The sequence below is a fragment of the Oncorhynchus nerka genome, linkage group LG20, assembly GCF_034236695.1.
Source record: "Oncorhynchus nerka isolate Pitt River linkage group LG20, Oner_Uvic_2.0, whole genome shotgun sequence".
Classification (NCBI taxonomy): Eukaryota; Metazoa; Chordata; class Actinopteri; order Salmoniformes; family Salmonidae; genus Oncorhynchus; species Oncorhynchus nerka.
Window position 1 is genome coordinate 83,426,031 of NC_088415.1, and position 13,940 is coordinate 83,439,970.

The 13,940-nt window shown below is 41.9% G+C and overlaps 1 protein-coding gene across 2 annotated transcripts in view; it reads right to left on the bottom strand.

Moving 5' to 3' along the window:
- Positions 1-13,940, bottom strand: part of LOC115103286 (serine/threonine-protein kinase N2-like) — a 41,569-nt gene that overhangs the window by 25,750 nt on the left and 1,879 nt on the right. The window contains exon 1 of one of the 2 annotated variants that reach the window (XM_029624132.2): positions 11,967-12,222. The exons of the other annotated variant lie outside the window; for it this stretch is intronic. Coding sequence (XP_029479992.1) covers positions 11,967-12,002 — 36 coding nt within the window. The 5' untranslated portion in view covers positions 12,003-12,222. Of the gene's footprint in view, positions 1-11,966; positions 12,223-13,940 lie in introns of those variants that run through there. 2 annotated transcript variants of the gene reach the window in all.

Here is a 13,940-nt window from a genome sequence, read left to right on the forward strand (position 1 = left end):
GGTAAAATAAATAAAATATAGAAATTGTGTATATATGTGTATATATGTGTGTATATATATAATATATATATGAAATTATAAATACACACACACACACACACACACACACACACTGCTCAAAAAATAAAGGGAACACTAAAATAACACATCCTAGATCTGAATTAATGAAATATTCTTATTAAATACTTTTTTCTTTACATAGTTGAATGTGCTGACAACAAAAATCATGCAAAAATGATCAATGGAAATCAAATTGATCAACCCATGGAGGTCTGGATTTGGAGTCACACTCAAAATTAAAGTGGAAAACCACACTACAGGCTGATCCAACTTTGATGTAATGTCCTTAAAACAAGTCAAAATGAGGCTCAGTAGTGTGTGTGGCCTCCACGTGCCTGTATGACCTCCCTACAACGCCTGGGCATGCTCCTGATGAGGTGGCGGATGGTCTCCTGAGGGATCTCCTCCAAGACCTGGACTAAAGCATCCGCCAACTCCTGGACAGTCTGTGGTGCAACGTGGCATTGGTGGATGGAGCGAGACATGATGTCCCAGATGTGCTCAATTGGATTCAGGTCTGGGGAACGGGCGGGCCAGTCCATAACATCAATGCCTTCCTCTTGCAGGAACTGCTGACACACTCCAGCCACATGAGGTCTAGCATTGTCTTGCATTAGGAGGAACCCAGGGCCAACCCCACCAGCATATGGTCTCACAAGGGGTCTGAGGATCTCATCTCGGTACCTAATGGCAGTCAGGCTACTTCTGGCGAGCACATGGAGGGCTGTGCGGCCCCCCAAAGAAATGCCACCCCACACCATGACTGACCCACCGCCAAACCGGTCATGCTGGAGGATGTTGCAGGCAGCAGAACGTTCTCTACGGCGTCTCCAGACTCTGTCACGTGTCACATGTGCTCACTGTGAACCTGCTTTCATCTGTGAAGAGCACAGGGCGCCAGTGGCGAATTTGCCAATCTTGGTGTTCTCTGGCAAATGCCAAACGTCCTGCACGGTGTTGGGCTGTAAGCACAACCCCCACCTGTGGACGTCGGGCCCTCATACCACCCTCATGGAGTCTGTTTCTGACCTTTTGAACAGACACATGCACATTTGTGGCCTGCTGGAGGTCATTTTGCAGGGCTCTGGCAGTGCTCCTCCCGCTCCTCCTTGCACGAAGGCAGACGTAGCAGTCCTGCTGCTGGGTTGTTGCCCTCCTCCACGTCTCCTGATGTACTGGCCTGTCTCCTGGTAGCGCCTCCATGCTCTGGACACTACGCTGACAGACACAGCAAACCTTCTTGCCACAGCTCGCATTGATGTTCCATCCTGGATGAGCTGCACTACCTGAGCCACTTGTGTGGGTTGTAGACTCCGTCTCATGCTACCACTAGAGTGAAAGCACCACCAGCATTCAAAAGTGACCAAAACATCAGCCAGGAAGCATAGGAACTGAGAAGTGGTCTGTGGTACCCACCTGCAGAACCACTCCTTTATTGGGGGTGTCTTGCTAATTGCCTATAATTTCCACCTGTTGTCTATTCCATTTGCGACAACAGCATGTGAAATGTATTGTCAATCAGTGTTGTTTCCTAAGTGGACAGTTTGATTTCACAGAAGTGTGATTGACTTGGAGTTACATTGTGTTGTTTAAGTGTTCCCTTTATTTTTTTGAGCAGTATATATATTTATATTATATACACACACACACACACACACACTTTTTAGAATATACACCTTTATTATTCCCCGCAAACCCTACCTCTCTTCCCCCAATTGGAGTAAAGTAATAAACAATAACACTTAGGCTTCTACCTTCAGTTTATACATACTGTACACATTTTACAGACAATCTATTTTACAATAGTTATATTTTGTTTTTAGTCTTCCCTCTATTTCCCCGCTCCTCCGCTCTCTCCACTGGCTTCCAGTTGAAGCTCGCATCCGCTACAAGACCATGGTGCTTGCCTACGGAGCTGTGAGGGGAACGGCACCTCAGTACCTCCAGGCTCTGATCAGGCCCTACACCCAAACAAGGGCACTGCGTTCATCCACCTCTGGCCTGCTCGCCTCCCTACCACTGAGGAAGTACAGTTCCCGCGCAGCCCAGTCAAAACTGTTCGCTGCTCTGGCCCCCCAATGGTGGAACAAACTCCCTCACGACGCCAGGACAGCGGAGTCAATCACCACCTTCCGGAGACACCTGAAACCCCACCTCTTTCAGGAATACCTAGGATAGGATAAAGTAATCCTTCTCACCCCCCTTAAAAGATTTAGATGCACTATTGTAAAGTGGCTGTTCCACTGGATGTCTTAAGGTGAATGCACCAATTTGTAAGTCGCTCTGGATAAGAGCGTCTGCTAAATGACTTAAATGTAAATGTAAATGTATTTCTGATGTCAATTGGCTGACTTTTCACATCACCCAGTATTGCTATCGGCAGCATTAGTTCTAGGTAAATGTTGCAATTCTTCAGCCATACCTGGACCTGTGTCCAAAAACGAGCTACATATGGACAGTACCAAAATAAATGATCTAACGACTGCCTCCTCGCAGCAAAATCTGCAGAGCTGAGAAGATTGTATTCCCTATATCTGTCTATTGGTTGCAAGAATTTTGTATAATAATTTAAATTGAAAAATGTGAAGTTTTGAATCCGGTGTCATTTTGCGTGTCAATTCATAAACCATGTGCCGTGGAATTGGTACATCGAAAATCTCTTCCCAACTATTTTGCAATCTATATGGCACAGCTGTCAATTTTCTTATCCTTAAATGAAATTGGTATATAGATTTTTATTTTTCACAATTTTCTTTAACCATTTTTTCTCTTTAATGCAGGGCCAACAGACAAGTTCCTTACTTTTGTGGTAATGCTGCAATTAGTTGTAATTTTGGGTAGAGCAGACATTTCCATATGTCTGTGTTAGCTGCATGTGTGACAACTCCACCAGTCCTATTTATGATATCATTTACAAACAGTATATCTTTTTTTTTAAAGTATCGAAAAATCCATTTTTTGTAAAAAATTTTATCGTATATTTGAGTTTAACCACAATATTTGTTGTATTATTTGTTCTGTCTTTTCAGGTGGATTAAACTGAAATTGCAAAAAAAGTGAGTAGCTGTAATTTGAATGAAGGGAAAAGGCCATTCTTGAACATGGGGTGAGACATTCTTCCTAATTTACTAGAGAACCATTTCGGATTTAAGTTGAACTTCGTAAGCATTTCAAGGTCCTGGAGTGGCCTAGCCAGTCTCCAGAACTCAACCCCATAGAAAATCTTTGGAGGGAGTTGAAAGTCCATGTTGCACAGCAACAGCCCCAAAACATCACTGCTCTATAGGAGATCTGCATGAATGGGCCAAAATACCAGCAACAGTGTGAAAACCTTGTGAAGACTTACAGAAAACGTTTGACCTCTCATTGCCAACAAAGGGTATATAACAAAGTATTGAGATAAACTTTTGTTTTTGACCAAATACTTATTTTCCACCATAATTTGCAAATAAATTCATTAAAAAATCCTACAATGTGATTTTCTGGATTTTTTTCCTTCTCATTTTGTCTTTCATAGTTGAAGTGTACCTATGATGAAAATTACAGGCCTCTCTCATCTTTTTAAGTGGGAGAACTTGCACAATTGGTGGCTGACTAAATATTTTTTTGCCCCACTGTATGAAAACCAGGCCTGGTTTCCCCAATATTTCATAGTATTCTATTGTTTCCAGTACTTGTCTTATATTATCTCCAATGTATCGTCCATGTAAAAAAACTTGTCTGACTAGGATGAATAATATCTGACAATACCTTTATAATTCTATGCGCCAAGCTACAATTTTTGCATCACAACGCTAACGTGGAAGAGGCCTCCAATTCTTTACATGAACTGTATCTTTAGATATACACACACCACTTGGATCCTGTTTCAGTAATAATGAAATCAGACCTTGTTGTGTGTCTGATAATCTACCGTTTATATAGGAGTGGTAAAAACATGCAAATAATAGTCCTCCGAGTATTTCAAAAATAGTTTTGTATACTTCCACTGGTATGCCATCCAGCCCTGGAGTTTTCCCATCCTTAAAGGATTTAATTGCACCAAGAAGTTCCTCTGTAATTTGGCCTTCACATGAGTCTTTTTGTACAGATGATAATTTTACTTTATTAATAGGGGGAAAAATCCACACAATTAGCTTTGGTTAGTAGAGATGGAGACTGAAACAAAAACCTTCTTAAAGTACTTTACTTCCTCTTTCAAAATATTGTTCGGTGAATCATGAGTGATCATTTGTAACAAGTTTCAATACATTTTTTTTGTTGCATTTCTATGTTGAAGATTGAAATTTTATTGTGCATTTTTCCCCATATTGTTTACTTGACATGTCGTTGTGTGATGTGTGATAGACACAGAATCAGTAGGGTATTAAACTAACACTCAAACAGGCAACTGAAGCAGGTTCTGTCTTATTTCTGTAGATGCACAGTGGGGAGAACAAGTATTTGATAACCTGCAAAATCGGCAGTGTTTCCTACTTACAAAGCATGTAGAGGTCTGTAATTTTTATCATAGGTACACTTCAACTGTGAGAGACGGAATCTAAAACAAAAATCCAGAAAATCACATTGTATGATTTTTAAGTAATTAAATACATTTTATTGCATGACATAAGTATTTGATACATCAGAAAAGCATAACTTAATATTTGGTACAGAAACCTGTTCGCAATTACAGAGATCACACGTTTCCTGTAGTTCTTGACCAGGTTTGCACACTGCAGCAGGGATTTTAGCCCACTCCTCCATACAGACCTTCTCCAGATCCTTCAGGTTTCGGGGCTGTCGCTGGGCAATACGGACTTTCAGCTCCCTCCAAAGATTTTCTATTGGGTTTAGGTCTGGAGACTGGCTAGGCCACTCCAGGACCTTGAGATGCTTCTTACGGAGCCACTACTTAGTTGCCCTGGCTGTGTTTCTGGTCGTTGTCATGCTGGAAGACCCAGCCACGACCCATCTTCAATGCTCTTACTGAGGGAAGGGGGTTGTTGGCAAAGATCTTGCGATACATGGCCCCATCCATCCTCCCCTCAATACGGTGCAGTCATCCTGTCCCCTTTGCAGAAAAGCATCCCCAAAGAATGATGTTTCCACCTCCATGCTTCATCGTTAGGATGGTGTTCTTGGGGTTGTACTCATCCTTCTTCTTCCTCCAAACACGGCGAGTGGAGTTTAGACCAAAAAGCTTTATTTTTGTCTCATCAGACCACATGACCTCCTCCCATTCCTCCTCTGGATCATCCAGATGGTCATTGGCAAACTTCAGACGGGCCTGGACATGCGCTGGCTTGAGCAGGGGGACCTTGCGTGCGCTGCAGGATTTTAATCCATGATGGCGTAGTGTGTTACCAATGGTTTTCTTTGAGACTGTGGTCCCAGCTCTCTTCAGGTCATTGACCAGGTCCTGCCGTGTAGTTCTGGGCTGATCCCTCACCTTCCTCATGATCATTGATGCCCCACGAGGTGAGATCTTGCATGCAGCCCCAGACAGAGGGTGATTGACCGTCATCTTGAACTTCTTCCATTTTCTAATAATTGCACCAACAGTTGTTGCCTTCTCAACAAGCTGCTTGCCTATTGTCCTGTAGCCCATCCCAGCCTCGTGCAGGTCTACAATTTTATTCCTGATGTCCTTACACAGCTCTCTGGTCTTGGCCATTGTGGAGAGGTTTGAGTCTGTTTGATTGAGTGTGTGGACAGGTGTCTTTTATACAGGTAACGAGTTCAAACAGGTGCAATTAATACAGGTAAGGAGTGGAGAACAGGAGGGCTTCTTAAAGAAAAACTAACAGGTCTGTGAGAGCTGGAATTTTTACTGGTTGGTAGGTGATCAAATACTTATGTCATGCACTAAAATGCAAATTAATTACTTAAAAATCATACAATGTGATTTTCTGGATTTTTGTTTTAGATTCCGTCTCTCACAGTTGAAGTGAACCTATGATAAAAATGACATGCTTTGTAAGTAGGAAAACCTGCAAAATCGGCTGTGTATCAAATACTTGTTCTACCCACTATACATGGATGACTTACAAAAGACAGGCATTTTTAACAGTTCGGCTATTGATTATAGACAATTAAGTTGGGATTTCCTCTCTCCTCACCTTTCTTAGACATTAAGGCAAGCGCTGTTTTCTGATCTCATTCTGCTGCTGCCTCCAATGCATTGTTCTCAACACCAATATGCTGGTTAACTTTGCTATTATGCACATTACATGGTCTAGGAAAAGGCGCACTGATTGTCGACGGTTCTGAAACCAGCCTCTACACTGGATTAGCACACTCAGACATGTGAAAATCTGACATGTGTCTTGTACACATATACAGTACCAGTCAAAAGTTTGGACACACCTACTCATTCAAGGATTTTTCTTTATTTTTACTATATTGTAGAATAATAGTGAAGACATCAAAACTATGAAATAACACATATGGAATCATGTAATAACCAAAAAGGTGTTATAAAATATATTTTGGTTTATTTTTCAAAGTAACCACCCTTTGCCTTGATGACAGCTTTGCACACTCTTGGCATTCTCTCAACCAGCTTCATGAGGAATGCTTTTCCAACAGTCTTGAAGGAGTTCCCACATATGCTAAGCACTTGTTGGCTGCTTTTCCTTCACTCTGCGGTCCAACTCATCCCAAACATCTCAATTGGGTTGAGGTCAAGTGATTGTGGAGGCCAGGTCATCTGATGCAGCACTCCATCTCTCTCCTTTTTTGTCAAATAGCCCTTACACAGCCTGGAGGTGTTTCGGGTCATTGTCCTGTTGAAAAACATGTTTGTCCCACAAAGCACAAACCAGATGGGATGGCGTATCGGTGCAGAATGATGGGATAGCCATGCTTGTTAAGTGCGTCTTTAATTCTAAATAAATCACTGACAGTGTCACCAGCAAAACGCCCCCACACCACCTCCTCGATGCTTCACGGTGGGAACCACACATGCCGGAGATCATCCATTCACCTATCAGGGTCTCACAAAGACACGGCGGTTGGAACCAAAAATCTAAACTTTGGACTCCTCAGACCAAAGGACAGATTTCCACCAGTCAAATGTCAACTGCTTGTGTTTCTTGGCCCAATAATGTCTCATCTTATTATTGGTGTCCATTAGGAGTGGTTCCTTCACAACAATTCGACCATGACGGCCTGTTTCACACAGTTTCCTCTGAACAGTTGATGTCGAGATGGGTCTATTACTTTAACTCTGTAAAGCATTTATTTGGGCTGCAATCTGAGGTGCAGTTAACTCTGATGAACTTGTCCTCTGCAGCAGAAGCAACTCTGGGTCTTCCTTTTGCTGTGGCGGTCCTCGTGAGAGCCAGTTTCATCATAGCACTTGATGGTTTTTGCAACTACACTTGACTGAACTTTTTCCAGATTGACTGATCTTCATGTCTTAAAGTAATAGACTGTCATTTCTCTTTGCTTATTTGAGTTCTTCTTGCCCTAATATGGACTTGGTCAAATCAAAATCAAATCCAATTTTATTGGTCACATACACATGGTTAGAAGATGTTAATGCGAGTGCAGCGAAATGCTTGTGCAGTAATATCTAACAATTCCCCAACAACTACCTAATACACACAAATCTAAAAGGGGTGAATGAGAATATCTACATATAAATATATGGATGAGCGATGGCCGAGCGTCATAGGCAAGGTGCAATAGATGGTATAAAATACAGTCTATACATATGGTATGAGTAATGTAAGATATGTAAACATTATTAAATAGCATTGTTTGAAGTGACATTGTTTAAAGTGACTAGTGATCCATTTATTAAATTAGCCAGTGACTGGGTCTCAATGTAGGCAGCAGCTTCTCTGAGTTAGTGATTGCTGTTTAGCAGTCTGATGGCCTTGAGATAAAAGCTGTTTTTCAGTCTCTCGGTCCCAGCTTTGATGCACCTGTACTGACCTCGCCTTCTGGATGGTAGCGGTGTGAACAGGCAGTGGCTCGGGTGGTTGTTGTCTTTGATGATCGTTTTAGCGTTGCTGGTCATTCACCAAATAGGGCAATTTCTTTTTACCTTTATTTAACTAGGCAAGTCAGTTAAGAACAAATTATTATTTTCAATGATGGCCTAGGAACAGTGGGTTAAATGCCTTCCAGGTGACTACCTCATGAAGTTGCTTGAGAGACTGTCAAGTGTGCAAAGCTGTCATCAAGGCAAAGGGTGGCTACTTTGAAGAATCTCAAAAATAAAAGATTTGGATTTGTTTAAAACTTTTTGGGTTACTACATGATTCCATGTGTTACTTCATAGTTGATGTCTTTATTATTCTACAATGTAGAAAACAGTAAAAAAATATATAAAAAATTTTGACTGGTACACACTGCTCAAAAAAATAAAGGGAACACTTAAACAACACAATGTAACTCCAAGTCATTCACACTTCTGTGAAATCAAACTGTCCAGTTAGGAAGCAACACTGATTGACAATAAATTTCACATGCTGTTGTGCAAATGGAATAGACAACAGGTGTAAATTATAGGCAATTAGCAAGACACCCCCAATAAAGGAGTGGTTCTGCAGGTGGTGACCACAGACCACTTCTCAGTTCCTATGCTTCCTGGCTGATGTTTTGGTCACTTTGAATGCTGGCGGTGCTTTCACTCTAGTGGTAGCATGAGACGGAGTCTACAACCCACACAAGTGGCTCAGGTAGTGCAGCTCATCCAGGATGGCACATCAATGCGAGCTGTGGCAAGAAAGTTTGCTGTGTCTGTCAGCATAGTGTCCAGAGCATGGAGGCACTGCCAGGAGACAGGCCAGTACATCAGGAAATGTGGACGAGGACGTAGGAGGGCAACAACCCAGCAGCAGGACCGCTACCTCCGCCTTTGAGCAGGAGGAGCACTGCCAGAGCCCTGCAAAATGACCTCCAGCAGGCCACAAATGTGCATGTGTCTGCTCAAACGGTCAGAAACAGACTCCATGAGGGTGGTATGAGGGCCCGACGTCCACAGGTGGGGGTTGTGCTTACAGCCCAACATCGTGCAGGACGTTTGGCATTTGCCAGAGAACACCAAGATTGACAAATTCGCCACTGACGCCCTGTGCTCTTCACAGATGAAAGCAGGTTCACACTGAGCACATGTGACAGATGTGACAGAGTCTGGAGACGCCGTGGAGAACGTTCTGCCGCCTGCAACATCCTCCAGCATGACCGGTTTGGCAGTGGGTCAGTCATGGTGTGGGGTGGCATTTCTTTGGGGGGCCGCACAGCCCTCCATGTGCTCGCCAGAGGTAGCCTGACTGCCATTAGGTACCGAGATGAGATCTTCAGACCCCTTGCGAGACCATATGCTGGTGCGGTTGGCCCTGGGTTCCTCCTAGTACAAGACAATGCTATACCTCATGTGGCTGGAGTGTGTCAGCAGTTCCTGCAAGAGGAAGGCATTGATGCTATGGACTGGCCCGCCCGTTTCCCAGACCTGAATCCAATTGAGCACATCTGGGACATCATGTCTCGCTCCATCCACCAACGCCACGTTGCACCACAGACTGTCCAGGAGTTGGCGGATGCTTTAGTCCAGGTCTGGGAGGAGATCCCTCAGGAGACCATCCGCCACCTCATCAGGAGCACGCCCAGGCGCTGTAGGGAGGTCATACAGGCACGTGGAGGCCACACACTGAGCCTCATTTTGACTTGTTTTAAGGACATTACATCAAAGTTGGATCAACCTGTAGTGTGGTTTTCCACTTTAATTTTGAGTGGGACTCCAAATCCAGTCCTCCATGGGTTGATAAATTTGATTTCCATTGATAATTTTTGTGTGATTTTGTTGTCAGCACATTCAACTATGTAAAGAAAAAAGTATTTAATAATAATATTTCATTCATTCAGATCTAGGATGTGTTACTTTAGTGTTCCCTTTATTTTTTTGAGCAGTATATATATACACACACACATATTTTTTAAATTTTATTTTAACTTTATTTAAACTATGCAAGTCAGTTAAGAACAAATTCTTATTTTCAATGACAGCCTAGGAACAGTGGGTTAACTGCCTGTTCAGGGGCAGAACGACAGATTTGTACCTTGTCAGCTCGGGGGTTTGAACTTGCAACCTTCCGGTTACTAGTCCAACGCTCTAACCACTAGGCTACCCTGCCGCCCCACATATATACACATATATACACATATACATATGTTTTTTTACTACAGCTCGACTAAAGAAATCTCATTCGACCAACAGCCTATCAACCAAACAATTAACCAGTCGACTAAATGGAGTCAGGCCTAAGGAAATGTCATGGAGATTGCTATATAAAAGGATCTGGAGGACAAAAGGTTATACCACATTTGGCAAAGCACCAGATAAGGACCCTTTGTATCATGATCATCCTTTATGCAGGCGTTGTTAACAAATGATTGAAGCATCTATAAAGAATTCCGGAATACATTAAAAGGATCTGCCCTTTTTTTTCCAATTTTCTCCTAAAATGACATACACAAATCTAACTGCCTGTAGCTCAGGACCTGAAGCAAGGATATGCATATTCTTGATACCATTTGAAAGGAAACAGTTTGAAGTTTGTGGAAATGTGAAATGAATGTAGGAGTATATAACACATTAGATTTGGTAAAAAATAATGCAAAGAAAATAAAATATTTGTTGTATTTGTACCATCTTTGAAATGCAAGAGAAAGGCCATAATGTATTATTCCTGCACAGGCGCAATTTAGATTTTGTCCACTAGATGGCAGTGTATGTGCAAAGTTTTTAGACTCATCCAATGAATCATCATATTTCTGTTCAAAATGTTATATCAAGACTGCCCAAATGGTTAATTAATAACTTTAAGTTCAAAACTGTGCACTCTCCTCAAACAGCAGCATAGTATTCTTCCACTGTAATATCTACTGTAAATTGGACAGTGCAGTTAAATTAACAAGAATTTAAGCTTTCTGCGAATATCAGATATGTCTATGTCCTGGGAAATGTTCTTGTTACTTACAACCTCATGCTAATCGCATAAGGCTACGTTAGCTCAACCGTCCTGTGGGGGACCCATCCATCCTGTAGAGGTTAATGCTTTATAACGTTTTTATTAAAAAGTTGTAGTTTGTATACAGTGGGACACATTTAATTGTGTCAGCCTGTAGCACCATTTGAGGCGCAACAGGAAGAAATGCCGAGCAGGTAAACACCAAAGCCTGCCAGGCATACAAATAGCAGGTAACAGCAGGTAAAAACACCAAAGCCTGCCAGGTGTACAAATAGGAGGTAACAGCAGGTAAAAACACCAAAGCCTGCCAGGCATACAAATAGCAGGTAACAGCAGGTAAAAACACCAAAGCATGCCAGGCGTACAAATAGCAGGTAAAAACACCAAAGCTTGTCAGGCCTACAAATAGCAGGTAACAGCAGGTAAAAACACCAAAGCATGCCAGGCGTACAAATAGCAGGTAATAGCAGGTAAAAACACCAAAGCTTGTCAGGCCTACAAATATCTCTAAACGATACTTTAAATTATAATTTGATACAAATACTGGCTTATGTCACACTTTTTAGCACACTTTTCTATTCAAAAACTTTAGGGAAAATAGAATGGGCATACAATTGACAATTTCATTCCATTTCACTCGGGATGACCCCATTGTTAGAACTTGTGTATAATATTTATTTCAAATTGTAGCCGAAAATAAAAGTAAGCTCCCCGACATAATGAAACCATTAAAAGCTTAAGGCACTTGAACTGAGTTTAGCCTACTGCTCCATTCATAGACAAGGCACAATGAGCCCACAACACCAGAACATGTTACGCCTAACTACACCCCATGTTGCATTCAGCCCTTGTTGCATTCAGCAAACACTGTACCCTAATCCAAACATGGATGTTTTACAATTGCTACAGTGGCTACTGGCTACACAAATCTATGTTCCTTACCATCACATCATCAATTTCCATCAACCTCGTCTCCATTGTATCTGCTTCAGATGCCCGCCCACGTATGTTTTTAACTTCTGCTTTGTTCTTCCTCTCACAACAAAAACAAAAAGTTCTCCCTTTTTCTAAAAACAGAGTTTGGCCTAAACCGTCTGAGGAAGGGGCAGCCAAATCCTGTTAGCCTCTCGCTCGGTGAGGTCACATGAGACGAGAAAGGGACCTAATCTCACTCCGGGGAGCGAGTGGAGTCTTAAAAATAAACTTTGGTTAAAAAAAAACATTTAAAAAACGCCAGAGTTCCAATGGCCTCCCCTGTGGAGTGACGTGTATGGGAGTAAGAGGAGGATCAGTTGTGTACAGCTACATGTAAATTAATACTTCTAAGGTTGAGATTGGGAGCCTTGGAAATAGTTTGTAACGTAAAAACGTTTCCCAACACTGTATACATATTTTAGTACAGTTAATGAATCAGTATTTGGCCAATGAAATAATCTAATCCACTACTTCGGTAAAGCAAGCGCCACGTTTCAACCAACGGAATAATATACGGCGCTTTGGAGCTGTTGTATTTGAGTCAAAGTTGCCTACGTTTATTTCTCCCTAACTGCTATACTCTTATTGACACCTATGCTTAGTGTGTATTTGAGATTAGACTGCACGGTGGTTCCCTGTTCTGGGTGACTAGTGGCTAAACCTTTACAGAGGAAGTATGTGTTGGCCAATTAGGCCTGCGTCTCAGTCCAGAGGGAGAGAGGCTCCGCCTCCCTGTATGACTCACAGGTAAAATGGACATCACAACTGCTGGAAGAAGTAAAAAGACAGTTCAACCCAATTGGTTTCTGTAGCTGTGTTTGACTACCAGTGTGAATACGATCCAAAGCCATGGACCACCCTTATTTTCAACTCTAAGCAACAACATAGCTATGACAATCTAACTGACTGAGGAGAACATTGAACTTGGACAGGCTTGCATATAAGTTTGAATCAACGCAAATGATAAAAGCTTGTGTCCTTATTCCTTAACTTAGTTTAACCTATTTCTCATGCACCTAAAAGAATCCAACCAAAGTAAATATTAGGGCATGAACTTCCACTTTAAGCAGACTAAATAGCCTTAAGCTCAATCTCCAACAAAGCTCAATTCGAGGGACAATGGAAAAGTCAGACGGGCGAACATTAACTTATGCTAAAAGACTGACTTTAAAAACCTAGACTATTTAGGTTTAAGGTAGAGCGCAATGGTACCTGCTTTTTTTAAAAGCCCAACTTAAACCTAAACAACAATTGAACCTAAAACATCACCAATTCCTACCCCAAACCAGATTTATTACATTTGGTTTGGTAGCTGCATTTATACCAGAAATGGCACATAAGCGTGAACACAATCACCTCCAAGCCAGACAAATGCATTTAAAAGACTGCAACACCTGTAAATTACATCGATGACAGGTATACATCGAACAAAAATATAAAAGCAACATGTAAAGTGTTGTTCCCATGTTTCATGAGCTGAAATAAAAGATCACAGAAATGTTCCACATGCACAAAAGCTTATTTCTCTCAATTTGTGCAGAAATGTGTTTACATCCCTGTTAGTGAGCATGACAAGTGTGGCAAATCAAGAAGCTGATAAAACATTGTGATCACTACACAGGTGTACCTTGTGTTCGGGACAATATAAGGACACTCTAAAATGTGAAGTTTTTCACAACACAATGCCACAGATGTCTCAAATTAAGGGAGTGTGCAGTTGATATGCTGACTGCAGAAATGTCCACCAGAGCTGTTGCCTGAGAATGTAATGTTTATTTCTCTACCATAAGCATTTTAGAGAATTTGGCAGTACATCCAACTGGCCTTACAACAGCAGGCCACATGTAACCATGCAAGCCCAGGAACTCAACATCCGGCTTCTTCACCTGCGGGATTGTCTGAGGTGGCAGGGGGTAGGTGGTAAGCAGTATTCTGTCTAAG